Raw genomic sequence first — 16450 nt, 5'->3', positions numbered from 1 at the left:
CATCCCTTCCCCCAAATGCATCCATGATCCAGAGGCCTGCATCCACAGCGACAACTGCCTCTGGGTCGATTGTCTGCAATGTAATACCTGCAATGTGTACGTCTGTTCCCCAACGTGACAATCATCAGAAAACAGGAACAATTATATCAAAGTTTTATTTTTATATTTCAGTGTGTGAACTGTTTGACATATTAAGACATTTCAGTGACAGTTAATAGCATTAGATTTTAATACAAAAAATAAAAGTTGGCAACCAGTTTGAGCCTTTTTAAACAAATATGCCAAAAAACCCTCCCAAGTTCCAGCGTCTTAACTGTGAAGATGTGCAGCACATCTTCCACCAACGTAAAAACCAAACGATAAATCAATTAATGCTATAGGAGAGAACAAACAGCAATTTAATCTATAATTAAAATAATCATTGATTGCAGCCCTATAATTACAATGATCATGTAGAGTAGTGACAAAGCAGCATATTTATACTCATATCACAGTAATTACTTGTGGAAAAAACTTGAAGAGCTGTCATACCATTTATAAGCAGCCAACTAAAAGTAGGTTTTCGTTGCTTGGCAACCAGAAATCCTGAGAATATAGTGTTGCCAAATAAAAGGAAACACCATCACTTTGGTGTGGTCTTTGGTCGTACGTCTTGTCCTGCATCATCTCAGATTATCTGGAGTCAAGCTATTTCTAATCATCTCAGGATGCACCTCTTCCTGTTCAAGGCAGTAGGTTTCCTGATGTTAATGTCACACGGAACATTCCCTGCCATGCGAGTCCCTCTACTCAAATAGGATTACATTTGTGATAGAGGTAACATAAATAGAGTTATTCATGTAAACATCAACATATGTTCTCCCAGATCATATTGTGTTTGTTTGTTTCTGTCTAATGCTGTTCTCATTTTGGACCGCACTCTGATGAATTGGCAGCAACGTCTTATCAGTCAGTTCTTCCGCGTCTGTTTATTCCAGACGAGCTCCTCTGGCTCCAATTGCCGTCACGTGACACACTTCCACATCCGCCCCCAGCTTCTGCAGCTCATCCAGCCATATTTGTTGTTTCTGGGAAAGCCGGTCAGTGGGCCCCTTCACCTCTACCAGCTGCAACAACAAGACACCCCATGTAACCAGACTTAAAATAATCAGGTACCACAAACTTTATGAATCCATACAAACAGGAAGGTATCTAATTCAAAGAGCCAGAATAAGATGTGATCTCACCTTGTAGCTGTTGTTTGAGGTGTTCCACACCACCAGATCAGGCAAACCTGCACGGCAGTGTCTGTAGTCTTTGGACATTCGTGTTACTATCCCTCCTAAGAAGGCTCCTCCCAGGCACGACACGAGAGACTGCACATAGAGTACAGTACCATGTTATTACCGACTGTTACACATGTGGACAAGAAGACCCAGAACAGGTCTATACACTATAATGTGACGTAATGTTTATTACTGAGGTTGTAGTTACTGGTCTTGTTGTAATGTATTGAAATGTGTTTCTAATATTCAGTCCCCGCTCGTGTTTATAAATGTGAAGGCAAAATATTAGAAACACCTCTCAAAATAATGAAGTGAAGTTCAACACCACTGTAAACTATATGTACTAAATGAACACCTCGCTAATAGTGTAAAAGAAACAGGAACATTATCATCTTTGTAAAGGTAGAATATATTGAGTTGCATTATATTTTACAGGTGTACCTAACAAAGTGGTCACTGAGTGTACATTTACAAGAGTGACAGTAAATACCTGTGCCTGTTTAAGGGATGAGAAACACTCCCAGCTGACCAGTGCACACGTTTTACCCTCCTGGGACGTCCAAACATCTTCCAACATGGCGTGCAGCGTCTCCACCGACGACTCACTGAGTAACTGCACGCGGCAGTCGATCGCCTCTTTTCTGTTCTCATAGAAACCGTCGGTGTACAGATCCAGTGGACATGTCTGTGAGCAGAAAGGAAGATGAGTAGGATGAGTTTTAAATAGATGCACAGGAATGTTGCACATATTATTAAGGCCGAGCTCACTTCACCTGGTACGGATTCCTGAAGACATCTGGAATACCCTCCATAAAAATGATGTCCCATAGCAGAAGAGCGAATAATGTTGAGAATGTTGAGCCTTCTCCATGGATCCCTATGACATTAACAATGGCAACACACAAGGTGTTCAACGGATACCGAAATATATTTAATAAGTGAATTTAAAACGGCTTACCTTGGTCGAAGCCTTGCTGGTGGTAATGTGCTAAACACAGCTCTTCCACAGAGCAGATGACAGTGGTCCCAGCACTCTCTTCCCCGTCACCATTTGCTGGTAAAAGAAACTTGGACTTCCCCATTCCCCCCTCATGAGGGAACAGCTGTCCCCGGATCGTCACCTGGAGACAAAAGCACTAACATTAATTCAAATCTACTATTTTACATGCAACGTTTTTTTATATTTTTATTATTAACCCAAAGACTGACATATCGTGCTGAACTCACATGTGTGACATCTTGGACTTGGATAGTGGGCAGTTCTTTAAGTTGAAGGCGATACTTCTTCATGCTGGCGGACTCGTTCATCCTAACAGCTCTCTGGTGAAGAGAAAGTTTAGGTCCAGTTCGCACCAGAGGGTCCGATAGCCCATCTCGGATAGCACAGATAGCCTAGGAGCAGCGGGAACAGACCACGTTAAATACAAGAAAACACATCAGCTGTTGCGTCTTCAAGAGCGGAACGGAAGCGCAGACACTGGTGCTCACCTGTTCGGGTTTTTTTAGGTGCTGGTGAAGGTTCAGTGCCAGTCTGTCCCACCATTTCCCTCGGCTGTCAGGACAGTAAACAAACTGCAACAGTAAAGACCGCAGCTCCTCTACTGCTTCCTGTAATACACAAGTAGACCCACAACACCTTTAACCCTTGTGTTGCCTTCGGGTCATTTTGACCCGATTCAATATTTAACCCTCCTGTCGCCTTCGGGTCAATTTGACCCGATTCAATGTTTAATGTCGGTGTTCTTTCGGGAGTCAACAAACAAACATAAAGTACCTCACACTTAAACTTGGAAAACAATATTAATTCTAATAATTTTCTGGAGATTTTAATAGCTGGGGTCATATTGACCTCAAGGGTAAAATATGTTAGTGAATATAAAGGTAACAGGAGGGTTAAACATTGAATCGGGTCAAATTGACCCGAAGGCAACACAGGGGTTAAGTACGGTTTACATCATTGTACCATCATAAGTTCTTTAATTGAGATTGTGAATGGATGAAGGCTAGGACACCTCGTAATGACGTAGCCTCTGCAAGATCTCCACGCCTCTGGATAAGATCCGAGTGTAAGCCCATCCCGTGGAGAAGCTACGCAGGAAAGCAGGCAGCTCCTCCTGGAGGCTATCCAACACAATGGTAATGTCAACATGAAACAATATTTGGGACTATATCTCTATTTTAGACAAAAGCAGATACATATTTGTGTCACCTGAGGTCAAGGTTTTCCCTCAGCTCCTGCCAGACACCTTTGGCAGCAGTGTAAAGCTCCATGGCTTCTTCCCACTGACCTCCCTGCATAGCTGAGACGACCTCTTGCAGAGCTCGCATGGATGCTTCATACCTGTGATGGATGGAGTCATTAGTATTTGTTCCTGGCTGTCCTGCGTGGATATGACTTCATTTAACTCTCGTGGCAGACCTGATAAGATCGTCTCTGTCCTGGAACACTTTGGCTTTACGCTGCACCGTATAGTCTGGGAAGGCCAGGCGCCCTGAGTTCACCAGCAGGATGGTGAAGAGCTGGCTCTGCCCACCGGCCGCCGTCTCCTCTTCATCCAAGGTGTCCGTCAGAGAGAAGAGGAGAAGAATCCGAGAAAAGACAGCTCGAGGACCACGACACAGGTGCACACAGGAACCCGAAAGCTGCTTGGCCCTTTAGGGTTAGAGAGGCCAGGGGTGAGACCATGACGGCGATACGAGTGCTGCGATCAGCACACTGCATTTAATCATCCCACCTTTTGAGGATGACAGCCCCGATGTTGGCCTGAGCCGGGCTCAGAGAGAAGGGGCACTTCTGTCTGCTCAGACGGAGGAGTCCGTCCACCAGCTGCTGTTTCAGAGTCCCAGAATTGCCCAGATGGAAAGTCTTAGCCAGAGCTTTGAGTTCAGGAGCAGGAAGGAGCTCCAGGGCCTCCCCCAAATCCTTAAGGTCAATCTCTTTGATGAACAATAATGCGGAGGGGATTGACAAGAGAAAATGTGCATATTTTGGGTGAAGTGGTCTTTCAGACAGATAATTCACACATATATATATATTAGGGCTGTCAATCGATTTAAAAAAATTAACTAATTAATCGCACATTTTGAAATTCATTAATCGCGATTAAAAGGTTTTTTCTTTTCTTTTTAAAGACAAAACTTCACACAGAGCTGTGTTTCAAAGAGGCTCCTACCTATAAAGTGCCAGCGAGGTATTTAATATTGTGGATGATAAATTGTTTCTTCAGTGAAACATCCAGATTAGTAAAAAAAAGAAGTATATTGAGACCCCATTGGTCCTGTCATCTTTACCACTGAACAGCAGCAGAACCAGTGGCCTTGGTAACTGACTGACATTCACATATGTCACGTTAACCCTCTGGAGGCTGGGGGCATGGTCTCCATTTTACAAAAAAATGTAAATTCACCTTTTAAAGGTGTTTTCATATGACATATTCACGTGTTATACATCAAACATTCGAGAACAATCTCATCTCTATATAATGAGGCACATTGTCTTCGCGCCGTGTTCTCTGGTTCTCTGACTGACAGGTGGCTAATGAGCCTCACCTGTGAGGTGGGAGGTCCTTTGTGATTTACTGAGTGTTCATTGGTTGTTTTTTTCGCAAAATGTTGACAGACAAACGGATTGACAAATCATGGTGAAGGTTTCGTGTGACGAGTTCTTTCCGCGCCGCGTCACCCGACACGTCGCCCCTCCGTTCCTCTGTGTATCAGAGGGGGAGACGGGAGGAAGGAGGAGCAGGAGGAAACCCGACTGATTCATCCACGAGTTTAAACTGATTTATGCTCCTTATTTTCGCGGAGAAATAATTGTTTTAAAAACGGAAACAGTGTTAAACCGTACTGCCGCGGTTTGACACTCGGTTTGAGTGTAAAAACTTCAAGGCACACCGGAAGTAAACAAAGTTGCGTTAATTGCGTTAAAATATTTTAGTGCGTTAACGCGGCCAAATTAATCGCATAGATTAATGCGTTAACGCTGACAGCCCTAATATATATATATATATATATATATAATATAATATATATATGATATATTTAATTTCTAAAGCTTTTTTCCAAAGAATTTTAACCAAACATTTTCTTTGGTCAAGGACAGTCCTACTCTACCTTCGATCTATACAAATCAAGAAGATGAAAAAGTGTTAAGAGCAATATGCCAATAATTAAAGGCTTCAGCTAATTCTCCTAGAGAAGCTCCAAAATGTCAAAATATATTAGGAATTATTTACCTGATTGTAGGAAACCACCTTGAACCAACTCCTGAGTAGCAGGTCCCAGATCTCTGTTTATCTCTTCATAATCCAGTTTATTTACTTGAAGCCACTTCAGTTTCCTCTGAAAGAGTCTCACGTACAGCTTCTGCCCCATGACTTTGAGAGGGAAAATACACGTGAGATAAGACCTTAGTTACATTTAATAACGACGACGGAGTGATGTACCAGCATACCTGAGAGTTTCTCAAACGCATGCACGAGGGACATGTCGTCCTGGTTGAACAACGACCTGTCGTCCTCATTCTCCAGGACAGCTTGGAGTACAGTCTTGAAGTTACGCAGGTAGTAAGGAAGCCAGGGGGGCTGAGAGCTCTCCTGGTCACTACTAGCCGTGTTCTCAGGACCCGACTCGTCCAGGGAATCATGATTAATCGCTGCTGCAGCACTTTTCTCACATGTTTCCTCTGAACTCAAAGGGCCCTCACAAGTACTGGAAGAAGGTGCCTCAGCTTTAAGCCGGTCTGTATCAGCTGTCTCTGCTACACTTTCACCAGATAACAACTCAACTGGCTCCCCGCCGCTCCCCTCATATTTTGCTTTCTTTCTGAAATCAGACACCTTGCCAGAGGAAGTTGCTTCCTTCTTTCTCTTTGAGAGTTTGGAGGAAGAAGAGCGCAGCGTTGGAGCGACTCGTTTTAGGACAGTTTCTGATTTAGATGTAGATGCTTTCTGTTCAAGATTGCGTCCTTTATCTGAACACGGTGGATCTTCCAGCGCAGTCGGAGTATCAACACTAGTTTCTGTAAGGTCATTGACTGTCACACAATCTTTGTTGTCTTCTAAACATTGAAGATTTTCTTTCTGTGAGCTCCTGAGGGTCTCAGAAGAATATAGCTTCTTTTCAGAACACATTGGTGAATGTTTATCCTCCGTCTGCGGGCTCTTAGGTACCTTGGGACATTTCCCAGATAACCTGGAGGAGAGACTTCCCAGGTCAATCGTCCTGACCACACTCTTACTTCTCATCTCCCGTGGTGCCTGCTGAGGGTTACTCTTTTTGAAATAAGGGCTGGTCTTGGTCTCTTTGACCTCTTCTTCATTCTCTGGATCCAGCTGTGGGGGCTTTGGGGGATCCCTTGTGGGTGATAGCTGGATGCTTGGCACAACACTATTACTTGCTGAGGCGACATTGCTGTCTCCTCTCTCAAAGTTCTGACATTGAAAATCTATGTGCTCATTGATCTTAAATCTCGGTACAAACTGGCCACACAGAGGGCAGGCCAGCTTCGGGGGAGGCCGGCTGCTGAAGAACGAGGTGATGGGAGACGTGGTGGCAGCAGCACCGGCAGAAAGCCCAGCTCTGACGTGGCCTTTCTTCTTACTCTTGGACAACGACACACTGCGTCTGAGTTTGTCTTTGTTGGCTCTCTCGGCCATGATGCGGCTCGGTGAAAACTTTGAGCGTCACGTGTTTTAGAAGCTTCTCTTTGTTGCATACTTTGAGGACGATTATCGGTGGACATGCAGTGACGCTACGGCTCCGTTTAGCTAATTTAGCTCAGAAAGAGACTCAAACTGTCACGCAGGTGTCGCTGTTGGTGCTTCACGTATGCGTGGGGGGAAAACGCCCAAAACGTTAATTAATTTAGAGAGTGTCAATTCAAAACGCAAGATGACATACCGAGAGAAGAGCTGCAGTGCTCGATGATAACGCTCCCGCTTCTCAGGCTCAACTAGTGGAGCGCAGAATGCCTTTTAGGATGTACTAATCGATCCCAACTACATCGATATTTAACTACATCAACAACGCAAACAAAATAAGGTACAAATAAATAAGATAATTAGATAAATATAATATTTATTTGGATACATATATATATATATATATATATATATACATATATTATATAATTATTTCTTTTGCATGAAAATGGCAGTTTCACTATAATGTTAAATATATAAGAAATTACTAGCCTATATAAGTGTTTTAAACTCAAATGATATAGGTCAATTATTAGGTGTTTGTTTGACTGTGTGCGTTTATTATGCCTCTAACTGTGTTATTTGTTGGGGGACCGAGCAGTGAGCACATGATGGGGGGGGGGGGGGGGGTATTTTCTACACAGGTTCCTGGGCTGCTGTGCGGCTTTTATTCAAAAACCACCATTCCGGAGAACAATCTGATCTGAACGGCACAGAGCATTTTTTTCAAGGAGGGCTACCGACAGGACTAATGTTGGTAAGTGGCACGTATTGTCCGTGTATGGATGGGAGGGGGTGATGTAATAGTAATGCACGTAGGCCTATTTGGCTTGCGATAACAGAGCTGAAGACAATGCTGGATGCGCTCCTCTAATACAACATCAGCCCATAAACTGGATGTCAGCATGGTGCAGTCTCGATGCTTCAAATCAAGGTCGATGTGAATCGCAGCAGCAGTGGAATATTTGCTTCCAGATGGTGAAACCTGCCGAGAGAGTGTGTGTCTCTCTGAGAAAGAGAGTGTGTGTGTGCTTGTGTGATTGTGTATGTGTGTGCAGGGAGGCAGCTCCATCACTGCGTGCTATATAGCCTACGCAGGAAAACCATATATCTGATTATATTATCGATATATTAGCAGATGGGAATGCGGCGTCCACTTGTTTTGAAACCGGAGCAACCACAACAACCACTTCTGCAGGTGCGGCAAAAGTTGAGCGTAATGGGTTTATAAGATATCACCACAAATACGTCACGGGCAGGGCGAAATGCGTGAAATCATAAAACCTGAGCCTAATGACCACTTCAGCACCACGGAGAGGTCATGATTAGGTCCGCGTGTTGTATTGGAGGTGATCTGGATTAGGTTGTTACCTGCTCTTATACTGTAATCTCATTTGCATTATCACCTGGTCAACACGGTTGGATATTTTTTGTTTGTTGGATACATCTGAAACATATCCACATGATTGTGCCCAAACAGCGCAATTGCAGTTCAGCATGAGGCTTACATGATTCAGGTTTAGATGAGGGTGTTGACATGTTTAGACTGCTATCACTTCATTCAGAGTGACAGCTCCAATAGATTCAGTACAAAACATGTGATAACGCCTTTATGTGAGCAGCATTATCACGTGTACTTGTCTTAAAGATGTTCAAATTATAGTCATATAAACCCGCATGAATTTGAACCAGTGAATGTTGTTCTTCTTTTTAAGAAATTTGTTTGAGATTAACAGTCAGTAAATCGACTAATTGATTAATCGATTTGTATCAGCTGTAGTCTGTGCTGTTTATTAGATTAGTTTTGTTTAATTATTTAAAAAATATCCTAAAAGAGACAAAGAAGAGTGCAGAAATACATTTTGCACCAGATGTGTTTCAGTCTTATTGAATTGTGGTATTATCTGTTAATTTGCCAATATATGTTGTGTTGCCTTAGTCCAGAGCAAACGTCAGAGATTCTTCTCAGATGCAAACATATAGGCTATTATAACTCTGTAGTATTATAACTGTATAGTAGTATAACTGTATAGAATTATAAATATATAGTATTATAACAGGTTTCCAAAGAAGACATAAGTCATGGATCATAAATCTGGCACTCATACTTACACTATATAAATGCTTTGTAAGTGCGTGGTATATTTTTGTAGAGTAACAATTATTTAACATAAGAGAAATATCCCAGGCTGCTGGCCTGACTCTTTAAATGGGTTTGCTGCATGTTTCCTGTTCTGCGGGACATCAAGACAACATTAGAGCAGATGCAATGAAGTAGATAAGAGATAAGAAACAACAACAGCAGTCAGAGACAAAAGGACTGAGATGGCGGCTGTGAGTTGTTAGATGGTCGGGAAGTAATACATATATGTACATTATTATGATTTTAATAACTGGTTACTGTTTGTAGGTATTGGGTTAATTTAAAGTGTGAAACAGAGACATTTATTCTAAAATAATCTCATTCCAAATTCTTGTGTGAGTACGGAAACAAATCTTTGATCGTATGTTATTTAAATCTTGTATAGTGTGAAGTGCTTGAGAGAAGCTCTGGGGTGTGTTGCTGGGTTTGACTGCAATAGCTTGAAAAGAAAACCATAAAAAAGTGGTTTTGTAGCTCACACAACATCTTAATGACTAAATAATGTATGTATTTATGATGAAGAGAGACATAACCTGTGGCAGTTCACAGTACGTTGGTTCCAGTAAAGAATTATGACAATATTTTTGTGCGAATTCTTGAATTTCTTTCCGGATATTTAAGGCATCAAGTCAAAAATATGCAGAGAGCATAATGCATAAAAAAAAAATAACAATCTAATTTTCGATTTTCAATAAATGTCTGCAGGGTTGAGGCCAGCGGGCTTACGGGGCCAGTTATGGCTCATGGAAAAAAGCCAGGAACCATTATCAAAATATTGGCGCCCAGCCCTCCAGGACTCAGTCAACAGAGCCAAGAAGAGCAGCAAGATTTGGTGAGGGAGGCATCTGAGAAACCCCTGTGTACCCTGAAGGATGATAACAACGTCCAGCTGATTCCTTCTGTCCCTACAAGCCACGATTACATGAGTTGTGACCCTAGTCCCGAGGACATGGAGGACACCTGCTCTGAGTACGACAATGTGGGCTCCGATGTGGAGCAGGACTATGACGAGGTGCTGCATTTAAGCAAGGAGGGCGTTGTGGACACGAGGTATTACAAACAGTACTCTCCCGAGGATGGTGGCTATATAAAGCACGCAGTAGGGGATGTTAATGAGAACAGCAGTGCTGCTGACCAGTTCGCTCGCAGGCCTCGTCACGACAAAGAAATATGTGAGGGACCACAATCAGACCCTAAGCCTCACAAAATGGGCCATCGCTTTAGGTCCCATTGTGCTCCGATTGCAGGGGATAAAGCTGAGAGAGAGGTGGGCAAAGGCCAGGAGAACAGATTCTTCTTCAGCGATGGAGATGAGATAGAAGAGGTGCTGGATGGGGCCACATTTATAGAGGATTTAGAGGAGACAGAGAACAGTGTTCAAAGGAAGACTAGCCTCTATCAGGACAACAGCAATGAAAGAATCAGAAAGGGAGATGCTGAAAAGGAAAGAGACGATGACACTCAAGTCACAAGAAACCATTATATCCCAGGAGCCAGAAAGAAGTGTGAGTCCTCTCACATGGGTGCAAAAGAGAAGCAGAGGCAGGGGAAAGGACGAGGGAGGAAGGTAACAGGAGATGACATGGAGCCTAATGTTTCTGGGATCAGAGGATGCTCGACAAACAGCAATGAACAGCGTCCAAAGACCTTGTCAAAGGATTGCAAAAAAGCTGTTGTGCGGACCCGAGCTAGGTCTGGTTCCAGTAAGCCACACCCTCCTCCACCACCTCGTCACTCCCATGCTCAGCCGCCTGCTGACACCTGGAAAGCCCCGCCTCGTAAAGAGACTTCCCCTGTTCCCAGAGCCAGTCCCTCCTCTGCTGACAGGGGGGAGAGTGAACCCAGGGTTATCAGACCATCCCGGGCTCCTATTCACACACCGGAACAAGAGAGGGAGCCCCCGGAGGAGCGGCAGAGATGGCCAGAGAAACCCCAGCAGGTCGGCAATGCAAATAGGGCAGATCTTTGTCAGATCTCATTCCCTGCTGTCTTGTGTTTGTTTCTGTACAATCCCCCGTCTCTGTGTCCCAGAGGGAATTAACTAAGTATGATTTCAATTGCATGCTTAGCCACAAATAGTCTTTTTCCCCATTTCCCCATTTCGGTTATCACCTACAGAGCACAATACAAGCCATTTAAAATGATCTTGCTGAAGTTAAAGCAGTTGTTTGTATACAACAGGGTGAGCAGCCCAGCACAGCTGTATTACCTGAGGTCATGCCGGAGCAGCCGAGGAGGCCTCCGTGTCCAGAGCGTGTCCCTCAGGAGGACAGCAACACACCCAAGGTAAAGAAGATGTCAGATGTGTGATGCAACCAGTTTAATATTTTAACTGTGTAGTTGTCGCTAACTCGTCTCTGATTTGGGCCACAACACAACAAGTATCTGCTTTGATTATTGATATGGCTAATATGTCTTTTCAGAAATTATTGCTATAACAGAGTTGTCCATTGAAGTCTAACGTATTGACATGATAACTTGTTTTAAAGAACACACAGGAAGCGGCTTCTTTCCCGAGCTTTGAGGATGGTAATTATCTCCTAATATTCGGAGTAATTTATTCATTCATTGCAGCACATTACCATGTGTTACAATGAGAGTCTTTTGTTTTGCTGCATAGTCCCAGGTCCCTGTGAGCCCGAGGACCTTATTGATGGGATCATCTTTGCTGCTAACTACCTGGGCTGCACTCAGGTGTTGTCTGATAAGAACCCATCCAAATCTGTCCGCATGTCCCAGGCCCACGAAGCTGTCAGTCGTATCAAGGTAATCTGCCTCCTCGAGGAGACACTCGTTAACATGCATTGATTCAGTTTAAAAATTCAAGTCGGACAAAGATGCTGCTGCATCCTGTCTTCCTGTGTGTATGTCTTAATAATGTAGCAACACCTTTATTAAACAGATGTCTTTGTGACCAGAAGAATTGATTCAAAGTTGATGGTGATCTGGAATTTTTGCGATAAGACAAGTTACCGACATAGAGACTTTATTCTCTATCCTAAGTGCGTGTTTGCAACTTTAAGAATCACAACTGATGTTTCTGGATACAACAACCAGGTTAATCAGCACTGGCAGATGCAGAGGCTCCTAAAGTTCATTTGATTGTAATCTAAAGTCTTTATATAACTGAACTGCAGCAGATTTATTTGTGAAGCCCAGCAGCAGAGTCATGTCTCGACCACACGGTGGAGCTGTTGCATGTCTTTCTTGCACACCTGCACTTGTCAGTCGTTTTGAAAATGTGCTGAAAGTCTGCATTGCGAGATAAAAGTACAAAGATAAGAAATGTCTGATTAACACATGATGTCATATATTTCAAAGAGCCAAGATGAAGACTCTCAAATGATGACAGAGGTGGATCTGTTCATCTCCACTAAAGCTGTCAAAGTGCTGAATGCTGACACACAGGTCGGTGACTCTCAGTGTGTTGGTTCAGCTCGCCCTCCTGTGTTAACTCTATTTTCAGAAATAATGAGTAAATAATGTCATTGTCTTTGCTCCACAGGAGACAATGATGGACAGTGCCTTGAGGACCATTTCCTATATAGCCGACATTGGCAATATTGTTGTTCTGATGGCACGGAGGCGGATGTCTCAGACCTCGTCGGAGGACTTCTCAGAATCTCCCGACTCTGCCAGCGAAGGGAAGAATCAGTATAGGATGATCTGCTATGTTTTTGAGTCGGAGGATGTGAGTGTTTGCTGCTCTAACATGTTTAGTTTGGAGTTTTTACTTTAGTTTTCTTTTAGATATTTGTTCTATGGCCACTAAAACATTGCGATGTGTCTCACCTCCTTGCTGTCGTCAACTCTCTGCTGAGTAGTTTGCCCCAAACTCTCCCCTCCCCACAGGCGCAGCTCATTGCACAGTCCATCGGTCAGGCTTTTAGCGTGGCCTACAGAGAGTTCCTGCGAGCCAATGGCATCAACCCGACCGACTTGAGCCAGAAACAATACAGTGACATCATCAACTCCCAGGAAATGTACCACGATGACCTCGTCCATTTCTCAAACTCAGACAACTGTAAAGAGGTAGGACATTTTCTATTTGGCTGCAGGTGTGGATGATGACAGATGGATTTCCCTAAAAATAAATCACTGTACAAGAACCTCACAAATCTACTAAACCGTGACATTTGGAATATGCTTGAACACGACGAAGAAAGACTTCCTCTTTGTTGCAGCTGGATGTGGAGAAGCAGAAAGGGGAGAACCTCGGCGTGGTGATCGTGGAGTCTGGTTGGGGCTCCATTCTGCCCACCGTCATCCTGGCCAGCATGCTGAACAGCGGCCCTGCAGCTCGCTCTGGAAGACTCAGTGTTGGGGACCAGATAATGTCCATCAATGAAACCAGCCTGGTGGGGCTGCCACTCGCCACCTGTCAGGGCATCATCAAGGTACGCAGCATCAAGCACCTCCGGCTTTCACATATTCAGTGTTCATTCGTTCTCCAAAGGAGGTATCACAACATCAACAATGTCCTGCTGGTTAGAAACACTACTCAAGCAGACTATTTTTTCAGCTGTGGATTTCGTGCAGTGGTAATATTTAGCAGGAACATGTATGTAGGAACAAATCAAAAAGAACTGCTGCCCTCATGTTTTGAATATTTATTCGAACACTAATGGAGGAATAAGTTGGAGAAGACTTTGGCTTCAGGTAATACAAAAGGGTTTAGTTTAGTTTTTCATATATTCATGGAATTTGTTGACAGTAAGACTCATCAGACTTGTCCTTTAAATGACTGCAAGATGAATGTGTTCTGATGTGTTTTGGGTCCAGGGTCTGAAGAATCAGGTGATGGTGAAGCTGAGTATTGTGAGCTGCCCTCCTGTCACCACTGTCCTCATCAAGAGACCCGATCTCAAGTTCCAGCTTGGTTTCAGTGTGCAGAATGGCATTGTGAGTCAACCCTTGTTATCATGAATCAATTCAATAAACTTTAGGTTGAGGCTACATGTTTAAAATAACACATGTCCTTAAGTAGCGAGGGGCTGTTATGCACTTACACGCAATGGGTCTTTTTCTTCTTTACATTTTCAGATCTGCAGTCTCATGCGAGGCGGCATAGCCGAGCGAGGCGGTGTTCGTGTTGGACACAGAATCATTGAAATAAACGGTCAGAGTGTTGTGGCCATGGCACATGAGAAGATTGTTCAGACCCTGTCTGTCTCAGTGGGTGAGGTAAGGAGTCACCATGCCACAAAATAGCCATTTTTCGCTGATTACTGCACCACAAAAACCACTGTCCCAACTGGCCTTTTAACGACATACCTAGATTAGATCAGTGTTAGGTTAAAGGCAAAACATTTTGGTTTCCGACATCATTGTAATCCTTCATGCATTTAATCAAGAAATAAAATCTGTAAAAGAGCACGATAAATCTTTAATTTTGTATGATGTAAACACGGATAATAATAATAGTGATAGTTTGAGAACCCTCGTTTTTGTCCAGATATATGCGATTCAATTCAATGTCAACCTACATAGGATACAATATTAGTTTAAATCTACAAATTAAAGTCCATATCCTTATCTATCTCCAAATGGATACTGTGTTTCAAAAGAACAGTTTGATTTACAGATTTGTTTTGTTTATTAACTTTTGTGCTGAGAGTTGGATGATCTCGCTGCCTCTATGGTGATTATGAAACTACCACAAGCAGCTGCTTAGTTTAGACTTAAAACAGGGGCAAACAGATAGCTTGGTACAACATCCACCGACTAGCACCTCTAAATCGTATTCAAAGTCTGGCGCACGAACCTTCGTAAAACCACAAAGTGTCATTTTTTACACCTTGTTTTTCTGGTAGTGTTTGAATAAGCAAAATTCAAGGTGTTAATAAGTGAGCAATGTGCATCTTCTACTCTATTATTTACATTTTTCACCAGCTGGTAACACACACTCATTATTTTTGTGTGTGTTTTACGCCAATTTCTCCCAGTGTATGTCTCCTTTATTCTTTTCCCCTGATGGGTTCAAGGTCTCCTCTGACTGTGGTGGCACAGGAGGGAGTAAATTAGGCCTGGACTTAAGTGATGTGATTAGGACTGTGCTTCTCAAATTGACAGTGTAATTGTTCCCCGTCTCTCATCTCCGCCAGATCAACATGAAGACGATGCCTGCTGTGATGTTCAGACTACTGACCGGACAGGAGACGCCCGTCTACATATAGAGACCCTGCTTGGATCGGCCCACTGGAGTTCTGCATGTCTGGCTGTGTGGAGCCGAAGGACACACGATGGACAGGTGGCTCAGTGGGATGAGGGGAATTTATTTTTGTATAATTTTATTTTCTCGGCCTCTTGTTGGAATGCTGTAAAGAATATCCAGTTCTCATTTTCAGGTTTTATCTTGAATTACATTGTTATGATGGCCTTACAATGTGAATACTCTGTCTGTGGTACTGTGCGTGAGTTTCTGGTGTTGAAGAGAAGTAGCTTTAAGGTCATGATTATTTTCTTATGAAGAGATAAATTAGTACATTTATTTTTTATTTAGTCATTTTTCTAATGTGAATGGAGTTTATCAAATGTACTTCTACTGTAAATACTTTGCATTACTCAAGGACTTGGTTGGAAAGGCCATATTCCTCCTACAGTATATGCATGTTATTATGAAGAATTACTGACCAGGTATTCATTCTCAATCCAATATGATAATCTATTACAGTAAGTATTAAAAGATGATAATAAAATGCTGTACAAAGGCACTAAACTATGTGTATTATGGTGATGCTGAAGGCCAAAGACACACTTAACTTTCACAGGCAGTATGAGTGATCATTACCGTTACCAGAGCGTACAGTACAAGAATGTATCACAATATACATTACTGAATGAATGTAATGGTATAACACACGAAGAATACAATCTTATAGATTAATGCTTGTTGTGGTTTTTATTGTATTATGGTGGTACTGCAAAAAAAAAAGTACTTACAGACAAGACGTAAAGTACATTTTCCTCTATTAGACATGAATCAATTGTTCTAATCCAAGCAGTTTGATTTTCATTCTTTTCTCTTGTTTTTCACATTTGTTTGAATCTGAGAAACTGTTACGGACGGATGCTTCAACCAATGACGCTGCTCAGGACCTATGTACAAATTACACCATGTGCTGTTGCCACGGCAACATGCACGCCTCAAAAATACACGCTATCCAAAATGTAATCAATATTAAAATAAAAATTATTTTTCACCTCTCATTATCTCTGGAAAAGTAGAGCAACGGTAGATCTATAATATGTATTGATCAGTGTATGTACATAGTGTATGGATCCCATACAAATTAACATATTGTACGCACAACTACTGCCCCACGACAATGAACTTTACA

General features: G+C 42.7%; 2 protein-coding genes across 2 annotated transcripts; one reads left to right on the top strand and one right to left on the bottom strand.

The window, feature by feature from the left end:
• Nucleotides 1-136: 136 nt before the first annotated feature.
• On the bottom strand, nucleotides 137-7169 carry fan1 (FANCD2 and FANCI associated nuclease 1). The gene is made up of 13 exons (XM_056416798.1): nucleotides 5719-7169; nucleotides 5501-5641; nucleotides 4001-4202; nucleotides 3685-3918; nucleotides 3475-3606; nucleotides 3278-3386; nucleotides 2754-2873; nucleotides 2493-2657; nucleotides 2224-2386; nucleotides 2039-2142; nucleotides 1756-1950; nucleotides 1227-1355; nucleotides 137-1106 (listed from the first exon to the last, which is right to left on the bottom strand). The coding sequence occupies exons 1-13, from the start codon at nucleotides 6920-6922 to the stop codon at nucleotides 969-971; spliced, it is 3036 nt and encodes a 1011-aa protein (XP_056272773.1). The 5' UTR covers nucleotides 6923-7169; the 3' UTR covers nucleotides 137-968.
• A 517-nt stretch (nucleotides 7170-7686) lies between these two features.
• Nucleotides 7687-16317, top strand: apba2a (amyloid beta (A4) precursor protein-binding, family A, member 2a). The gene is made up of 12 exons (XM_056416956.1): nucleotides 7687-7724; nucleotides 9816-11049; nucleotides 11292-11396; nucleotides 11600-11639; nucleotides 11731-11876; nucleotides 12432-12518; nucleotides 12616-12801; nucleotides 12963-13142; nucleotides 13295-13507; nucleotides 13893-14012; nucleotides 14154-14294; nucleotides 15215-16317. Exons 2-12 carry the CDS (start codon nucleotides 9847-9849, stop codon nucleotides 15284-15286), a joined length of 2493 nt encoding a protein of 830 aa, XP_056272931.1. The 5' UTR covers nucleotides 7687-7724; nucleotides 9816-9846; the 3' UTR covers nucleotides 15287-16317.
• Nucleotides 16318-16450: the final 133 nt, after the last annotated feature.

Source organism: Pseudoliparis swirei, chromosome 6 (assembly GCF_029220125.1).
Source record: "Pseudoliparis swirei isolate HS2019 ecotype Mariana Trench chromosome 6, NWPU_hadal_v1, whole genome shotgun sequence".
Taxonomy (NCBI): domain Eukaryota; kingdom Metazoa; phylum Chordata; class Actinopteri; order Perciformes; family Liparidae; genus Pseudoliparis; species Pseudoliparis swirei.
This window is presented reverse-complemented; position numbering and strand designations above follow the sequence as displayed.